General features: G+C 42.3%; 1 protein-coding gene across 1 annotated transcript in view; it reads left to right on the forward strand.

Moving 5' to 3' along the window:
• Positions 1-2801: 2801 nt before the first annotated feature.
• LOC120052496 (copine-7-like) overlaps positions 2802-20542 on the forward strand; it is a 32557-nt gene continuing 14816 nt past the window's right edge. Inside the window, exons 1-4 of the mRNA XM_038999445.1 lie at positions 2802-2975; positions 12044-12226; positions 12472-12546; positions 16897-16971. Of these exons, the coding sequence (XP_038855373.1) occupies positions 2802-2975; positions 12044-12226; positions 12472-12546; positions 16897-16971 (507 nt within the window). The remainder of the gene's footprint in view (positions 2976-12043; positions 12227-12471; positions 12547-16896; positions 16972-20542) is intronic.

A 20542-nucleotide genomic window follows, 5' to 3' on the forward strand; every position in this document is an offset into this window, starting at 1 on the left:
GAGTGAATATTTCTGGGTGGATTGGAGACACTTATTTTGCCTTTGAGCTGAGCAGATATGATCTGGCAACAAGGTACTATCTTGCAGAGTTTGATATGCAGAGACAAGCCAGTAATACAAATGCAAGCCATTGGAATTTATTGTGGGGGAAAAGCCTCACATTGTATGTGGACAGTATATGTAGCCCATTAGTGTTGAGGAAAACATTTGTGGTTGTATGTGTGTAATCTGTATGCTTTTAATTGTCTGTTGGTCACTGTATTTTATTTGATCTATAGCAGATTAAATCAAAAGGCTAATCAACAAATGCATAAATGCTCTGGTGGTCAACTTTAGCTAAGGCTCATGTGAAAATGAGCAGAAAGGTGAGATGATTAGTGTGGAACAGCCGACAAGAGAGTGTTCTTGTATCGCTATTGTGAACCGCTGTCGCACCTCTACGTCTCCCTCTAGCGAATTCTGGTGACATTGCGAGCTTTATCGGTGTGGTTTGGCAGATCCACTCCCTCGCTCTGCTATCACACACCCCTTGCTTCTACCACTTTCCCTCCACTGTTCCTGAGTTTCGGAAAATCAAGCAGTGTGTTGAAGGAAAGGTAACAACAAGTGTAAGTTCAGGGGACCACGTCAGGTAGGAACAAGCAACAAGAGTTTGGATGTATTAATTTGAAGCATGTGATGCAAGTTTCTGAATGATTGAGGTAATCGAACAAAATAATGTTATTGCAGAGTATTTTTGGAATAGTATACGTTCATGTTGTATTGTTATATCATTCATTGTGAAATGCTTGGATTCATTCAGAGGTTGTGGAGGTGCATTGATAAACGACCAGTTTAGCCAGTAATGTAGATCAGTTTATATATATTATGTGACGAAAATTGAATGAATAAGGCAGCCGCGCTTCTCTGTCACCCTCAACAAATCATGCTATAGTTATCGTAGGAAATAATTTAGGTTGAGACCAAAGTTGAGAACAAAATCTGTATGAGTTGCTTAGTTGGTTAGAAGTCATCTCAATTACAACTGTACAAGTCTTGAGTAGTCATTTATCAAGCTTAGCTGTCTATAACTGACTCTCTACCAGATATAACACAGATGTATACTAGATAGACACAGTATATATGAAATGCACGTGCTACGCCCGGTTTAACATGACCAGGGAGGGGTGTGTGCCCATGCAGTTGTTGGTTCATTTGTCGGACAACAGGTTGTAGACATATAGGTTATGAGAATCTCATCTCCACATTTTATTTTTTATCTGTAACATTTATAGATCAGCACTCTTATTTTTTGCATTTATCTTCCACCATCATATTAAATGTCATTGCAATATATTTAAAAAATAATTATAAGAACATGGAACCAACTGAACGTTACAAGTGTTGGGCAGATTATTTCGAACTAATTACAACTCTCGGTTATTGGTTGTTTTATAGTAGCCAATAATCTCAATATGTGTTCTATTTTATGAGTCATATGAGCCCTTATCATTTGTTCTTATTGTTTCTAACTACCTCGTCAAACACTTATGATTGCTGCCAAGGGCGCCTGATCTAATGTAACATAATTGCTTCAACCGAGCCTCACCCCACTGAAGAGCAGCAGCCGAATGACTGAAGGTCGCTGTCCATTGGCGCTGGTGCTGAAATAGGGCAATGTGGATTCTTGCGCCTGGGCAGGCTTTGTCAATATTATCTTTTTTTTACTGAGTAGCAATTCAGCTGTTATTATTCAATCACCTTCATAGCCTACCTCATATGCAAACTTCTTCTGGTCTGAACTTGGATTCTGCTACTATTTATTTGGGTATCTGTAATTTGCTCCTTTAAGATTAGGATGATGTTAAGGTTCAATAACATGTTGTTTGTGGATATATGCTATTTTGCAGATACTTAAAGGCCCAGTGCAGTCAAAAACGTGATTTCCCTGTGTTTTATATATATATTCACACTATGTTGGAATAATACTGGGACATTTTGAAAATGATTATGCCATTTTAGTACAAGAGCTGTTTGACAAGACCGCCTGAAATGTCAACCTGTTCTGTTGGGATTGAGTTGGTGACATCACCAGGCGGTAATTAGCCCAATAAGAAAGACAGTTCCAAACCTCTTTGCCAATAATAATCTAGTTTTCAGTTTTCCCCATTCAGACCACTCCCAGACAGTCCTAGCAAAATTATTGCTTGAGAAATTGCTCTTTGTTAAAAAAGTATTTTTGACCATTTTAATTGAAAACAATCACAGTAAGGTACTTTATTGTTAGTCAGAAATAATTTGATTTTGAGATAAAAACAGCTGCATTGGACCTTTAATTTGTGTTTTCTTTACATAGGTACAGTACCTGTGTGGACTTTGAAGAGAAGGATGATTGGGAGCATACTCTTTTTTAACCCAGTTGTGATGCTCATGGACAACTTTTTCATGAAGAACACATGAAAACACACTTTGGCGGATCCTGAATCGTAAATGACTCTCCACAGCTTTCTGGTCATCTAATCAAGACTCCCCAACCTCCATCCAGCTCGGCCCACCCTGTCTGTTATCTCTGCATACATTAAAGGGCACCTGTCTTCATCTCAAATACAGACCTCTGAGAGAACTCTTTGCCCTTTTGTAACATTCACTGCCAAGTCCAAGGATCCATTCTTCTCTTCTATGTATCTAACTCTGTGAGATTTCAGTGCCTCGCTCGGCTTGAATCCCTTAGCCATCCCTAGTAGTTCCCATTACTCTGAGCTCTCGGCAGCACCCACCCTCTCTTGCTCCTTACTGGTTGACTCCTTGGGTCCTGAGCCAGGATGAATGACGTCCAGGATGCTACCTCCCCAGGGGCCGCTCTAGGTGGCCCTGTCACCTGCGTCTCCAAAGTGGAGCTGCGCGTCGCCTGCAAGGCCCTGCTGGACCGAGACACACTGAACAAGTCTGACCCATGTGTCATACTCATGGTGCAGAACCAAGGACAGTGGACAGAGGTGAGTACCCCCCATCCCCTGTATGTCCCCAACCTACTGGCCTGGTAAAGTCTTAACTAACATTGTTCGCTCCATAATGTACTGATTGTATGAACAATAAGCAATGGATGTTGATGCTAAAACAACTAAGCCTGTGAAGCGCAAACGCCAGTAATGAGCTGCATAAGTATCTCTATGATGTTGACATGTAACATTGGGTAGTATGACCCCAGTTTATTAAAATAACAATGATTCCGTGTCTGACAGAGTTGGATAGCATGAGGCGAACCAGAGTGAGGGCTTGTTTCTACTGAATGGAAGGCATTGTCACCTAGCAGGATATGGCCGGCACAGTGGGAGGGGCAGTCCTCTCTCCCCGCCCTCCATTTCTCCATATCAAAGCTGAGCCATATTTCGAGAAAAAAAGTATTATCTGGAACGGCAGTGGTGGCTTGAAGACAGGAGTGAGATTTAAGGAGTGAGCTGTTTGTGTGAACGTGTCAGACTGAGGATGAAATCTTAATCTTGCTCCCATTATCCCAACAGCTGGGCAGTGCACCAGATCACAGAGAACAAAGTAGAGCCAGGGAGAAGTGACTTATCTGGTGCTGGCTTGGTGGTATTGCTGCCATCTTCTTTTCTTTTGAAATGGATTCTGATTTATAGAGTAGCTACCTGAAACTGAATTGAAATTCTCAAACAGATCACCGCGAACATTGTTCATAGGATGAGGGAGTGGGACAGGAAATCTTATTTTCCTTTTCACGCTTCTTCCTCTACTCTCCGTATCTCTTTCTCACTATTTCATTCTAAGTTGCGGGTCATAGTTTCTTGTCTGCCTTGGAATTACACTGGTACACTATCTGTAATATGAGCTGGGGGTGTGCGAGCTATGAATAGCATATTTTCCATGATGCAGTACTCCACTATATATGACTGATAATCTGTATATCTATAAGGCAGTTCGAATAAAGGTGGTTGCCAAAGAAATCCATCCATCTTTGTTCCTTCAGCCCATTGTGTTCCCATTTGAGATTGGGTGATTTGCGATTGGATGATTTGAGATGGGATTCCAGCCTGGCACTGTTCCAGCCTGGTACTATGAACATAAATGCAATGGTTCATTGGATCAGTCTAAAACGTTGCCATCTCAGTCTAAAACTCAGTCATACACTGCTGCCATCTAGTGGCCAGAATCTAAACTGTGCCTAGATTCCTATGTCATATATTGGCCTTTCTCTTGCATTTCAAAGATGAAAAAAAAAAAAAATAATAATAATTTTTCTTTGTATTATATTTGACCAGCTCTAATGTGTTATATTCTCCTGCATTAATTTCACATTTCCACAAATTTCAAAGTGTTTCCTTTCAAATGGTATCAAGAATATGCATATCCTTGCTTCAGGTCCTGAGCTACAGGTAGTTAGATTTGGGTATGTCATTTTAGGCGAAATTTAAAAAAAAAAAAAGGGTCCCATCCTTAAGAGGGAACCCCTGCTCTTCCATGACATAGACTGACCAGGTGAATCCAGGTGAAAGCAATGATCCATTATTGATGTCACTCGTTAAATCCACTTCAATCAGTGTAGATGAAGGGGAGGAGACAGGTTAAAGACAATTGAGACATGGATTGTATATGTGTGCCATTCAGAGGGTGAATGGGCAAGACAAAATATTTAAGTGCCTTTGAACGGGGTATGGTACTGCAATGCTGCTGTTTTTTTTTAACGCTTAACAGTTTCCTTTAAAATGTATTTATCCTTATTTAACCAAGGTCTCTTTTAAAAGATGAGCCCTGAATGACATATATTACAGAAAATAGACATCAATATAAAGACAAAATGCAGAAAGAAAAACCCGTTCATAAAAAACAAACACATACATCAGTAATACGGTCCTCAATCAGCTTTCTGAATCACCCTAGAGGCACCAAAACATCACATTTAACAACATTTAGAAGATTGTTCCACAAATAAGGTGCAAGAAAACTAAAAGCTGAGTTAGCTAAGTCAGTAGAGACCAAAGACATTTCAAGAGTAAATCATCCCTGAGAAACCTTGTAGAGTCCATGCCCTGACGAATTGAGTCTGTTCTGAGGGCAGAAGGGGGACTCAATATCAGCTCAATATCAGCAAGATGTTCCTAATTTTTTTGTACACTCAGTGTATGTTGCAATTATGCCCCAATGTTTTCACCTCTCCTCCAGGCATTGCCAGATAATGATTAACAGTGACAATGCCAAATCGTAGTGCGTTGAGATGGGAAGCATTTATTGAGGCCCAGTTAATGGTTATGAATGCGAAATGTGTTCTGAGGCTTTGGCAATAATGAAGCTTGGCTGATAGTGTTGAGCACACACTAATCAATTTGTCGCTGTGGTAATGCAATAAAACAACATTTCATGAGGAAACTAACCTGGATTCTCTGCAAGCTGAGCATTTGAGTAGTTTACATAACTCCCCTGAACTCAGCTCGAGCATTAGGAGGTGATATAATTGATACAACCTAATGCTCCGAATAACCATATCATCCATGTCAGTGGAGAATGCATCTCAAATTGGAACGCAATGGGCTGAAGGTGGGCTGAAGGAACAAAGATGGATTTCTTTGGCAACCATCTATAATTCAAACTGCCTTATAGATATACAGAATATCAGTCATATATGGCGGACTTCAAATTAGGGAATTCGGCTATTTCAGAGGTATAAAATCATGCACACAGCCATGCAATCTCCATAGACAAACATTGGCAGTACAATGGCCTTACTGAAGAGCTCAGTGATATTCAACGTGGCACAGTCATAGGATGCCACCTTTCCAACAGTCAGTTCGTCAAATTTCTGCCCTGCTAGAGCTGTCCCGGTCAACTGCAAGTGCTGTTATTGTGAAGTGGAAACTTCTAGGAGCAACAACGGCTCAGCCACGATTTGGTAGGCCATACGAGCTCACAGAACGGGACCTTCGAGTGCTGAAGCGTGTAAAGATCGTCTGTCCTCGGTTGCAACACTCACTACCAAGTTTCAAACTGCCTCTGGAAGTAACGTCAGCACAATAACTGTTCTTTGGGAGCGTCATGAAATGGGTTTCCATGGCTGATCAGCCGCCCACAAGCCTAAGATCACCATGTGCAATGCCAGCGTAGGCTGGAGTGGTGTAAAGCTCGTCACCATTGGACTCTAGACCAGTGGAAATGCGTTCCCTGGAGTGATGAATCACGCCTCACCATCTGGCAGTCCGACGGACAAATCTGGATTTGGCAGATGCCAGGAGAAAGCTACCTGACCGAATGCATAGTGCCAACTGTAAAGTTTGGTGGAGGAGGAATAATGGTCTGTTTTTCATGGTTCAGGCTAGGCTCTTTAGTCCAGTGAAGGGAAGTCTTAATGCTTCAGCATACAGTTACATTCTAGACGATTCTATGCTTCCAACTTTGTGGCAACAGTTTGGGGAAGGCCATTTCCTGTTTCAGCATGACAATACCCCCATGCACAAAGCGAAGTCCATACAGAAATGGTTTGTCGAGATCGGTGGGGAAGAACTTGACTAGCCTGCACAGAGCCCTGACCTCAACCCCATTGAACACCTTTGGGATGAATTGGAATGCCCACTGCGAGCCAGGCCTAACTGCCCAACATCAGTTCCTGACATCACATCACACCCCAACACAATGTTCCAACATCTAGTGGAAAGCCTTCCCAGAAGAGTGTTATAACAAAAAGAGGAGACCAACTCCATATTAATGGCCATGATTTTGCAATGAGATTTTTGACAAGCAGGTGTCCACATACACTGCATGACTAAAAGTATCTTAACCAGTAGCGGTGCGTGGGTAAAATCACTAGGGAAGCCAAGCCAGATAAAAAGCCATATTACATCCTATGTGTTGTGATAATTGCGTTGTTTGATCTATAACCTGTTAGTTCATATGCCTTGAGACTGTGATATATAAGCCTTAGGCCGAGACAATAAGAAGACACAGTTGCAGAATAAACTGAACCACACCTTTATTTCATAACAAAACCCAAGAGCATCCTCTGTCTGGTCAAGTCCACAAAGCATATTGCATGTAACAAACAGTTACATGACCTACAGCATGGTCAAGAAAGTTCATCTTTCTGACATTTTCAGACTACTAAACAACTACAATTTAGAACCACGGAGAGTTACTGCAAGTGGCAAAGAAAACAGGAGCTGCTGCCACTATTCCAGCACCATTTCAACTTCAGCATTTCAACATCATCAAATCACCTACAGTGACAACTAAAAGATACCAAAAACTATTTAGTCCAATCCATGTAAGGTACATATGACGTGGCTGTCCATGGTTCTGATTTATATGTGTGTGTGTGTGCGTGTGTGTGTGTGTGTGTGTGTGTGTGTGTGTGTGTGTGTGTGTGTGTGTGTGTGTGTGTGTGTGTGTGTGTGTGTGTGTGTGTGTGTGTGTGTGTGTGTGTGTGTGTGTGTGTGTGTGTGTGTTGGTGAAAGTATTTCATGTTGACTAAGTTTTCTATGACGGTCATACAGTACACTCTTATTTTTTTGCTGTCCTAGTCTACCTGGCTAAAATAATTGGCGCTAGCCCAACTTCCTTTCATGGGCAATGTTAGCCTTCTACATTTAGCTACATATTGAACTTCCATCCTCTCAGTCCAGGGGCACAATGTAGTTTATGGTTGGATCATAATTGCCTTTATAATCATTGGCCAGTACAGAGAACTAAGTAAAACCACAAGTCCAAATCCCTATCTCCATCTAATTGAGGAAAGGGCCAATTTTAGCTAGCTAGCTAGCCACCGGAGGACAACAACAAAACGAGATACAACAATTCAAGTTGTTTCTATAGATGCCATATTTCTCTATGATAGGACTGAAGCCAAATGCAAACTGGCTTCCCTTGACACTTTATTTTGGTACGCCAGGACCATTCACAGTTGAGTTCAATTCTGATTGGCTATTATTTTATACTTTTAGACCAAACGCTTGCTGGCTTCCCTTGCGTTCAATGCTACGGACAGCAGCAATGTCGTACTCTTTATGACCAGACCGCATCAAATAGATGGCCTACACATACAGAGACAGAGGGGCGCTGTTTCTCTCGCTCTGATGCTTTCTCCGGTGAGATACATTCAGCCTCTTGCGTATTGAAAGTCAATTATGAAACACAGAGAGACGAAAGAGACATTATTTTATGTTTTTTTCTTGGTAAATGATTTGGGAAAGCCTGGCTTCCCTTGGCATCCATCAATACATGCCACTGATCTTAACCATATCAGTGCTGTTGATATACAGTGGCTGAAGCCACTTCATGGTTTTACTAAAGATAGAATTCAGCAAAACAGAGAGCTGTGTCAAGATAGTTGGGCTGGGGAAGAGGCCTTTGAATGAACACTCCCTTGGGATATGATGTCTTGTACTAATCTGTATTTGAGTCTTTGGTGGCCCACTCATTTGCTCTCATCCATCTGAACAGGGAAGCAACATTGTCATGCAAATAATTTGCTCATCCTGCGAAGGCTGAGAGAGATCGGGTACAGATCTCGCTTCTCTCTCTCCTGCCGAACGAATGGAGCACATTATTTATTAATTTTATTCAATATTCTGCCCATATGAATGAATGTATATACAATATTCTGCCACTAGCCAGCCGTCGATCCCCAGCCAATCACGCACGTGTGGCGGGTGTGCAGACAAAAGACTTGCCGACAAATGAAGGCTTCTGCAGCCTTCACTGTAAAATATCATGCGTTGCAGCGGTGCTTCCATGGACACAAGGGAACAAAAAAACCTCATACATTTTTTAGTTGAAGATGTGATTATACTTATTTTATAAAAGTTAGGTATCAAGAAATCGACTCACATTTTTCCTCTCTGAATCCTCCCTCCACCTGTAGCGGTTTTGCATTCTAGTGTTTGTCACTGATACCACCTTCCCTTTATGAAAATGACTTAATGAGAGTCCTCTGTTCTCTGTTGGGTAAAACACATGGTCAAATCATGACATCAGTTATCTTCAGGTCGGGAAGTCGTAGCTCTAGAAAGATGCCCGAGTCTCCGACTTGGAATTCCGAGTTGGATGACCGTTCAAAAAGATTTATCCCAGTTGGAGCTAGTTTGTTTCTAGAGTTCACAGTTGTTTTGAACGCGGCATTACACCTCTACTCTTACGATAAGTGCCATGGAATTTTTTTATGCCCACAGAGAGTCAGGACACCCATTTTAAAATCCCATCTGAAAGACCCTACTCAGTTCAATGTCCCCTTCACTGCCCTGGGGCATAGAGCCCTACAGTGAGGGTGTCATAATACCCATAAAACCTAGCGGTCAAACAGGGATGAAAGTAGCATGAAAGTAGACCAAGCTCCTGCACGTCATCTCTAGTTGACACCTTTGCTAACAGGTATTGTGTCAATTTAAAACTTGCACAAGACAGTTCACAGAATTGTCAATTTAAAGACATTTTGCCAAGTTATTAATTCTTAAATTTAGCTAACATTAGATATGTGTTTCTTATTTAACCAGGCAAGTCAGTTAAGAGCAAATTCTTATTTACAATGACGACCTACCCCGGCCAAACCCTCACGACACTGGGCCAATTGTGTGTCACCTTATGGGACTTCCGATCACGGCTGGTTATGATACAGCCCGGGATCGAACCCGGGTCTGTAGTGACACCTCTAGCACTGCAATGCAGTGCCTGAGACCGCTGCACCACCCCAAATTATTCTTACATTTACCTCGATTAGGCAGTCTCGTCCAGATCATCATTTCATTTGTAGTATTTTATGATAGCCACATTAGCAGCTAAATAGCATTTTTTAATCCTACACCAAACACAGCCCTTATTTTAAGTATTTCTAAAATCACCTCTGGGAAAAACGATTGGAACCATTTTCTTATTTGTCCGCTAGGTTTTACGACTCATACTGTGGTACTCTATTGGGAGCTCCTTTGGCCAGAGTGCCCCCTACTGGCCCTCCAACCTCACTTTCTGGTCTCCCATTCAGGACCGACTCTGCTGGAAAGCAGGAGAGAGGGAGGAGAGAGGGAGGAGAGAGGGAGGAGAGAGGGAGGAGAGAGGGAGGAGAGAGTGAGGAGAGAGGGAGGAGAGAGGGAGCTGACTCCCTAGGACCTCAGAGATCCCTCCATACGTCAGACAGTCACCTCTCTGTAGACTCTCCCTGCCACCCCAGATGAATGGGCATCACAGGGGTAGGCATCACACAGGCACAGCCCTTCCTCTGTGGCTCTGGGTAGCTTTCTTCACACACGGAAACGAACTTGTCCGTGTTCACAAATATGTCCAACCAGATAGCACAGGAAGAGATCGAGAGAGAAAGACTGAGAGAGATGGAGAGAGAGAATGAGAGAAACAGCGAGAGGAGGAGGGCTAGAGAGTCTAATTAAAACATGTCTCAGCTGTTATCTCCTGAGAAATTAACCACTCTTTGTACTGTTTGCAAGGTCAATAATGAATAACAAGACAACCCACCCCCATTCCTCAGGTCACCTGTATCAGTATACTTAATAACATTGTCTTTAACACTCTTGAGGTGTCGCTAATTAGGACGGGCAGAGTAGACACTTTATTCTACAGTGATTGTCAGTGAGAAAAGGTGCGTGCTTTCTCTGTTGCTTCTCATCAACCATTGTGAGTGTGTGTGTATGTGCGTGTTCTCGTCAGCTCAAGGCCAACAGCATGAGGCAAAGCAGTAGGATTAACTCCTGAATATCTGAATGTTAACGTGGAAGTGCATGTGTGTACTATAGTGTTCCATGTATGTTCATGGCGTTTGGTGTGTGGGGCCCATGTTGACTCTGACTTTAGAGAGCTTTGACAGAGCTGCTAATCAGGGAGCTTCATTCTTGATTTGCGCTCTATGGACAGGTGGGATTTTGCTTTGCTATGGTAAGGTTGTTAGTGAGATTGATGGCTAGGCCTGTATTGAGATTGATGGCAATCTCTAGAGTATTTATTTTTTAGATCAAACTATGGAGATTATGTCAATTTGCCTTTCATATTTAATTACCTGTGTTTGAAAACTTTCTGACTTTATCTTCTGTTTTACCATCACAACTTTTTCCTCAAATTAAATGAAATGGAAAATGAGTAAAACATTTATGGCATTTTAAGTTTCTACCAGATTTAGATTGACAGATGCCTTAGGCTTGAATTATTTTTTAATATGCCTTTTCAATAACTCCAGTTTGAAATCCATTGATTCACTTAAACCATGAAACACTTAAACCATGAAACACTTAAACCATGAAACACTTAAACCATCGTTCAAACACAGCTTTTTAGGTCACTTTAATTTACTGATGGCATCTTTAGGGGACACATGTGCTTTTGATGATGAGTTGACTCCACTCAGAATACCTAGCTTGGAGAAAAATAATTTATCTGGTACTGGACATAACTGGATGCTGGATGCTACTGGATGGGACATCATTTGTCTGGGTGCTAGATGGGTACACTGGCTGGGTTTACATAGGCAGCCAAATTCTGATATTTTTCCCAATTATTGGCAAAAGAGCTGATCTGATTGGTCAAAGATCAGAATTGGGCTGCCTGCGTAAACACAGCCTCTGTGCTCCACTGAAAGCAGGTGGCAATGTGGAGAGTTCAGGCATGAACCAGGTGTATTAGATAAACAGGTGTATGAATGTCCAAGCATGGCAATGGATGAGCTGTGTGTTTGCTGAGCTCTCAGCCCTCAGTCCACTAAAATCCTCTCTGCTGTCACTGTCTGAACAAGAGCTTCACAAGATTTACATTTTGGTCTAATCAATAGGAAAACAAACAAGAACGCCAACAGTGGCTGTAGCGGTGATCCAGGTGCAGATGGGTATTTGGCTGTAGTTCCTGCATTCCCATGTGCCCATGAATGCATCATCATGTCCCATACATTAATTAGAATTGCAAATGAACTGATACAATGTACATTGCATATAAAACTGCACTTTGTATGTTTAATTGGTAGGAAGCTCTCATTAGAGAGTTGAGTTGGAGGTCCAAGTTTCTCCAGTAATATCCAACAACGTGTCCACATTCTAATGCTGTGCCTTTTTCTCCCCTCTTGTCGCTTCAGCTTGACAGGACAGAGGTGATCAAGAGCAACCTGCACCCGGTCTTTGCCAAGGTCTTCACCCTGGACTACTACTTTGAGGAAGTGCAGAAGCTGCGGTTCGAGGTCTACGACATCCATGGCACCCACAGTATTGGCACCCGCGATGACGACTTCCTGGGTGGAGTGGAGTGTACGCTCGGCCAGGTTCTGTACTGAATGTCTGACCCTTCCACTCAGTTATCCAATGTACCATCTGTTATGTCTAATCAAATCACTCACCACACATAAACTGAATGAAACACTGTGCCGAGTTGCTGCTCACCAACAACAGAGGTCAGAGGGTAAAGGTTAGAGGTCACCAGTCCTCGTCATACTGCTCTCAAACTATTTTAATACTTCTCATTGCTTCACTAGTCACCAGTCATTCATAGTTTTCCTGTGTTCCACAGATTGTAGCCCAGAAGAAGATGGTGAAGCCTTTATTCCTAAAGTATGCGAAGTACGCCGGGAAATCCACCATCACGGTAAGTTTCCCCTATTCATCATCCTATTGATCTCGCTCAGCAGTAACAGTGGCAAGCAAAATCAAATGCAATGACTTGTTAAATCAATTCAAGCAAGTAGCTGATGTGAATCCTGTGATATAAGGATGCTTCTCTGTACAAAGAATCATGACTCATATACAATATCTGTCATGACAAAGAGAGGGGGACGTTAAAGCCCAGAGTGTTGTTTCTGTTGGATGGTCTCAACACCATCTGTCAGGCCAACATTACATTGCCATACAAAAGGGAACAACACAGAGAAATTGTTTAACAAGCCTGCAAATCTGACCTTTAGTGGAGTGGGAGGAAGAGTCAGTGTTCCTCACTGCTCCTGTTAAATCAGAGGTGCAGAGTCTCTGATCTCTCAGTGCCTTCTTCTACTGCAGAGATGAGAGGAGAAAAGAGAAGGGGTTTTAACCAAGGAGTGAATCCGATACCGTCAACAACAGACCTTTTGCCTTATTGATACCTATCTTTATTGATTGTACCCTAACAAACTACGCATAAATTGCCCTTGGAGAGAAGGGCTGAGAATTACTTGCTTGTGATGGAAATGGCCAAAGTAAAGATGGCATTTGAGGATCTTTCCCTTTGGGCTAGTGTTGCCATTATGACCATTGATTGGATGCGATCACATGACGGCAGCTTGCTGTGAGGCGGTTATGGGGGATATAATGGGTTTGTTTAAGCACAGTCCTGTAGCAGTGTGGGCTTAATGCGTTCTAGTGAATTAGTGCTAACCTGTGTCATGGGGTTTCTGAAAAGGGATTTTCCTGATATGATAATGGGCCTGGGCTTTGTCAGGTCTGTCCGTGAGATGGATCCCAATGACATGGCGTCTGCCTGTAATGTGCCTGCAGGCTAATCTGGAAGGTGGCAGAACAACAGACAACAGTTTTTATTTTGTGTGAAAAATCCCTCCCCAGTCTTTGTAACACATCTCTCAGATGTCCATCATGCATATGGGGAAATGGGATGTGGAGAACAGTTGATCAAATGGTAGGGATTAAGGTACTGTTGTATGCAGTTACTGTGGCTCCTACTAGCAAGCATCATATTTCAATGGTCTTCTGACTGGAACGTTCATTGCCGGGCCATAATCCAATACACATTATGCCTACACAACACTCACCAGGACAATGGCACCATGATATGAGATATAATAAATCATATTAATCCAAGATGCATACTGTACGTACAGAAAGCTTGACAAGCTGCACCAAGTGTTATAGCTTGCTGTGTTGTATTATTGATAAGCTGAGAGACCCATAGAGATTGTTACTGGATCATTGCCACACTTCTGTTTGAATTACAGAAACCATACACTGTAGAAATGTTGTTGTTGTTTTGAGTCAACAGATGTTGTTCATTATTGTAGTAGTCTTGCATTTTAACACAGATAAAGTCCTGTTAGATAGACAGCACTTGATTCACTGGCTTACCGGCGTATAATGACACTTATTTAGGAGGTGAGGGGCAGTAAAGGGCCAATACAATTTGTCCTAATGTGTTGAGATGACTTGTAACCTTCTAATTGTTCGTCAGGAGTGGTTCTGAAGGTGAGCAGCACTCACTGTAATGGGCTCATTGTAGTGTATATGGAACTCTTTGGGCTCTGACCACACCATTAGCTATGCAACACTGTGTCTGCTTTTAGTGTCTACTTTTAGAGTGCTCCCTTCTCCCTAAGTTCTTCTCCCCTCTCCCCTCTCCCCTCTCCTTTCTCCCCTCTCCCCCCTCTCATCTCTCCTTTCTCCCCTCTTCCCTCTCCCCTCTCCCCTCTCCCCTCTCCCCTCTCCCCTCTACCTCTATTCAATTCAAGGGGCTTCATTGGCATGGGAAACTTGTTTACATTTCCAAAGCAAGTGAAATAAACAATAAACAAAAGTGAGAAGACACAAAACAACATCAACCAAAATAGAATTTAACTGAAAATATTGAACTCAAAAAGGTTTAAAAAAGATAGACATTTAAAGTGTTATGTACAGTGTTTTAGCAATGTGCAAATAGCTGTAGTATGAATAGTAGGGGAAGATAAATAAACAGATAAATATTGGTGGTATTTACCATGTTGCTTGTGCTCCACTGGTTGCCCTGTTTTCATGGCAACGGGCCACAAATCTTGCTGATGTGACTGTACACTGCAGAATTACGCCTAACAGATATGGGAGTTTATCAATGTTTGATTTGTTTTCAAATTCTTTGTGGGTCTGTGTGATCTGTGGGAGATATGTATTTCTAATGTGGTCATATGTTTGGCAGAATGTTGGGAAGTGCAGCTCAGTTTCCACTTCATTTTGTGGGTAATGGGAACATAGCCTGTCTTCTCTCGAGAGCCAGGTCTGCCTATGGTGGCCTCTCTCAAAAGCAAGGCTATGCTCACTGGGTCTTTACATTGTCAAGGATTTTCTTAATTTTGGGTCAGTCACAGTAGTCAGGTATTTTGCCACTGTGTACTCACTGTTTAGGGACAGATAGCATTACAATTTGCTCTGTTTTTGGTTGATAATTTACAGTGTGTCAAATAGTTCTCTTAGTGTTTTCTCATAATTTAGTTGCGTCTGATTGTGTTGCTGTCCTGGGGCTCTGTGGGGTCTGTTTGTGTTTGTGAACAGAACCCCAGAACCAGCTGGATGAGGGGACACGTCTCTAGGTTCATCTCTCTGTAGGTGAGGGCTTTGTGGTGGAATGTGTGGTCATCGCTTCCTTTTAGGTGGTTATAGAATTTAACAGCTCTGCATGCATTGTTTTGGGCTTTGCGTTGTACACTAAGTATATTTTTGGGCAGAATTCTGTATGTAGAGTCTCAATTGGGTGTTTGTCCCGTTTTGTGAATTCTTGTTTGGTGAGTAGACCCCGGACCTCACAACCATAGAGAGTAATGGCTTCTATAACTGATTTAAGTATTTTTTGCCAGATCGTAATTGGGATGACCGGTTGTATATTCACTTTGATGGCATAGAAGGCCCTTCCTGCCTTATCTGTTAGATCCTTCACTGCCTTGTGGAAGGTAACTGTCGTGTTGATGTTTAGGCCGAGGTAGGTATAGTTCTTTGTGTGCTCTAGGGCAACGGTGTCTAGATTTCATTTGTATTTGTTGTCCTGGTAACAGGAGCTTTTTTGGAACACCATTATTTTTCTCTTTACTGAGATTCATTGGGCCCAAGTTCCACAGAATCTGTGCAGAAGATCTAGGTGCTGCTGTAGGCCCTGCTTGGTTGCGGACAGAAGCACCAGATCATCTGCAAACAGTAGACATTTGATTGCTGAGTCCAGAAGGGTGAGGCCGGATGCTGCACACTGTTCCACTTCCCTCGCCAATTCATTGATATATTGTACACTGATTGTACAAAACATTTCCAGGATATAGACTTACCAGGTGAATCCAGGTGAAATGTATGATCACTTATTGCTGTCACTTGTTAAGTCCTCTCCAATCAGTGTAGATGAAGGGCAGGAGACAGGCTAAAGAAGGATTTTTAAGCCTTGATACAATTAAGACGTTGACTGTGTGCCATATATAGGGTAAATGGGAAAGACAAAATATTTAAGTGACTTTGAAAGGGATAAGTGCCTGGCGAACCAGTTTGAGTGTAGTCAAGAACTACAACACTGATGGGTTTGTCATGCTCAACAGTTTACTCTGTGTATCAAGAATGGTTCAGCCAACTTGACACAACTGTGGGAAGCATTGGAGTCAACATGGGCCAGCATCCCTGTGGAATGCTTTCAACACCTTGTAGAGTCCATGCCCCGATGAATTAAGACTGTTCTGAAGGTAAAATGGGGTGCAACTCAATATTAGGAAGGCATTCCTAATATTTTGTACACTCAGGTGTATATGTTGAATAGGGTGGGGCTCAAGATGCATCCCTGTCTCACCCCATGGCCCTGAGGAAGGAAATCTGTGTGTTTATTGCCAATTTTCAACTGATCACTTGTTGTTTGTGTACATGGATTTTATAATCTCTCTCTCTCTCTCTCTCTCTCTCTCTCTCTCTCTCTCTCTCATACTATCTCCTGATTTTTCACAAATATGCAGAATAATACACGTTTTAGCTATTAGTGCATTCCTTTTGGGGGCCAACCAAACAGTCTTGTGGACTAAGTTTGGACCCAGCTCCCATGCAGTCGTTTGGCCAGCTCTGCATTACAGTAATGGAACCACATCCGTTTCTGGGCTTGAGTGAGCTTTCTGTTGAAGTTTTAAAGTAATAACACTCATGGTCCTGTCCACATGTCATACAACAGGCTGTCTGCCTGCGGAAAATAAAATATTCTCATTGGCAAAAATGTGACTTACTAAAAAAAACTTTTTTCTTTTTTCAGGTACATGCTGAAGAAATTTCTGGCAACAATGGATATGTTGAACTGTTCTTCTGTGCTAAGAAACTGGATGATAAGGTAAGGGATTAGGGGCCTTCTCCTGATGGAAATGTCAATATAGTTCATGGGTGAATTTGTGCTTATTGCTGGCTGTTGAACCTCTCTCCTGTAATTGTGATTTCAAGATTGGATCTATCTCTTTTTGACATAATCAGTCATTAACAAGACAAGAAAGATATACAATGATGATATGGATTTTCTACACATAAATGTAACATTTATTTAGATCCATATGCTTTACACTGTATTTACTGGAGGATATGACATAAAGGCATACAACATACATTTCAGCATTCGTTCTATTAAGTCTGAATTGAACTTGGCTTTCTGTAAATGCTGGTTCCCCGTTGAGACAAGCATTGTGAGAATGGTGTGTCATGGACCTTTGACAGATAGCCAGAGGAAGATGAGGGTGAGATCAGTGTGAGCGTGTTTGTTTGTGTGTTGGTGTGTGTGTGTGCTAAAGCGGTGTTACGGTGTGGTTCTCTGTTTGCAAACAGCCCCTCCACACAAAGCATCCCACAATGGCCCTGAAGCTCTGCAGGTGTCTGTTCTTCCTACAGCAGCAACAAGCCGTACCCGAACACCTCCACACTTATCCTCTCTCTATCTCTCTCTCTCCTTGTCTCTCAACTAATATCTCCGCCTTTCTCCTTCTCTTCCTCCTTTACTCTGCATTTACTCTCTCAGGGTCTTCCTCCTTTTCTCTGCATATCTCTCAGGGTCTTCCTCCTTTACTCTGCATATCTCTCAGGGTCTTCCTCCTTTTCTCTGCATATCTCTCAGGGTCTTCCTCCTTTTCTCTGCATATCTCTCAGGGTCTTCCTCCTTTTCTCTGCATATCTCTCAGGGTCTTCCTCCTTTACTCTGCATATTTCTCAGGGTCTTCCTCCTTTTCTCTGCATATCTCTCAGGGTCTTCCTCCTTTACTCTGCATATCTCTCAGGGTCTTCCTCCTTTTCTCTGCATATCTCTCAGGGTCTTCCTCCTTTTCTCTGCATATCTCTCAGGATCTTCCTCCTTTTCTCTGCATATCTCTCAGGGTCTTCCTCCTTTACTCTGCATATCTCTCAGGGTCTTCCTCCTTTTCTCTGCATATCTCTCAGGGTCTTCCTCCTTTTCTCTGCATATCTCTCAGGGTCTTCCTCCTTTTCTCTGCATATCTCTCAGGGTCTTCCTCCCTCACTTTCTCTGCCTCAGGCTAAAACATAATCTTAGTGATTATCTGCAAAATACCGTTTCTCCCCCTTTTTCCTACCATTCCATTTTTGTCTGTAATTTATGAATTTATACATTTCAAGTATCCCGGCTCTGAAAGGCTGCCTTGCAATATCCAAAGGACATGATCGACCTGTCCTTTTCAACTCTAAATTCCTGCGCCCTAACACAAGATGAGGAAATCAATGCAACATGGGGCTCTCTGTGCAAAGACAGCACAGACAGCAGTAGTTTTTCAATAAATGGCTTGACGGAGAAAAGCTATGGAAAATGCATGGTGAGCGCAGAAAGAGGGCGTTTGTTGTCGGTAGAGCATTTAGGAGGGTTACGAAAGATATTTGGCAGCAGATTTTGGGAGCTGGAGCACTGAGGCACCTACAGTAGAGCTGGCACACCCACACAAGGCTCAAGGCAGAAGGTTCATATCTCAGTCAACAAGACTGGAATAACTCTCTGGCATCATTGATTATAGCAGAAATCTTCTTCCTGCCTCTCTATGCTCTCAGAATGCTACTAAGCAAAGGGTGCAATTGGCCTCTGACTCTAAGCCGTGTTGGAGAAAGTTAACAGGGAGTGGCGGTAAAGGTCTGCTTGGTGTGTATTCATCAGAGCAATTTACAGTCTTTATGATTGGCTGATTGGACCTAACCCAGTAGAAATAGGGTCATGATGAGCAATTCCATGTGGAAATAAAAACAGATTTCCAATTGCACTGTTTGTGATTTAGACACAAACAATAAAGGCTAATCGAATCTTCAGTGTACATTGGAGGCAGGGAAACTCATCAATGGTGGTAGGGTGTGCTTTAAAACGTTCTCTTTCCTTTTCTTATTGACATAATTACATTTCAGTTGCCCAACCCTGTCAGCAAACTACTTTAACTCTTAGAAAAAGGGTTCCAAAAAGGTTATTCGGCTGTCCCCATAGGAGGTAAAAGCACTTTTTGGTTCCTGTTGGAACCATTTTTGGTTTTATGTAGAACCCTCTGTGTAAAGGGTTCTACATGAAACCCCAAACAGTTCTATTTGTAACAAAAATGATTCTACCTGGAACCAAAAATGGTTATTCAAAGGGTTCTCCTATGGGGAAAGCCGAATAACCCTTTTAGGGGGGGAGAAAGATAGTCAGAGAGCGGGAGATGGAAAGTGGGAGGGGGGGGGGGGGGGGGGGGCATGGGGGGATGGCCACATGCTCAGGCAGATTAATTGCCAGGCTACTATCTTTGTATGGAATCTGTCCGTTCCAATGACTTTGAGGATCCCATTACACTGAGAAATAGTACTCTAATAGACTATGCACATGATCTATACCACACAGGCTATAAATACTGCCTGCTTCACAATGGTGATCAGATGTGATGAGGCACTTTAATATTGTAGTTGATTTACCAGCACAATGGTTGATGGCTCGGACAAAGTACCTTTTCAAAGGTTTACATTTAAACTTCTTGAATGTTTAACCTTTTGTTTTCAAAGTACTCGAGAAGTGAGATACGTAGAAAATATATATAATTGTAGATGGAAAGAGTTGCTGTGACAACCACAGTATGACCAACATGAATCAGGCAATGAAATATCCCCCATTTATTTCCAATACTGTAATGCTGCCTGAAACGCTATCCAAGGTACTGAACAGACTGCTGGAGGACATTATGGAACTTGTAACATTATGGAACTTGTAACATTATGGAACTTGTAACATTATGGAACTTGTAACATTATGGAACTCAGTAGACCGTGCTGGTCAAAGGTATAGGTAACTTAATTAATGGTGCTGATTATATAAGTGGTGAGAGCTGTTATTGCTGGACAGGGATTAAATGTTGACAGACAAATGCACTTGTAATGCACGTCAGTCCACAGTGACGCCACTGGCAAGGGGTTGCCGTGACAACGATATTGGGGGCTACCTCCCTCTCTTTCCTCCCTGGCTGTCCCTGTGGAGCTGTATCAGGCTAATGCAGCGAGAAATGGGGACATTAAATATCTTGTTTTGTGCCCCCCTCTCACTCTCTCACACACTCGTTCTTTCTCCCTCCATTCCTTTCTCTAACACTCTCACACAGATACACTACACAATGTACAGAAATACTGTCTGTTGAGCCCTAAACAATCAATTGACCCAAACAAGCTGTAGTTGCGCTCAGGCTTACCTTGAGACTCAATGTCAAATTACTCTTTCACGCCCTTTTCCTGATTTGATTTGTCACAGCAGTGAACAATACACCACATGCACAGGCAGGGGACAAGCTGTGTCAAATTTAGCACCAGGAGGACCAAGCTAACATGATGTGTGTGTGATTTCAACAACCTGTTTGTTATTTGATTGTCTGAGATAAATGACTGTACATTAATGGCTCAACCAGAATGTG

Source organism: Salvelinus namaycush, chromosome 1 (genome assembly GCF_016432855.1).
Source record: "Salvelinus namaycush isolate Seneca chromosome 1, SaNama_1.0, whole genome shotgun sequence".
Taxonomy (NCBI): Eukaryota; Metazoa; Chordata; class Actinopteri; order Salmoniformes; family Salmonidae; genus Salvelinus; species Salvelinus namaycush.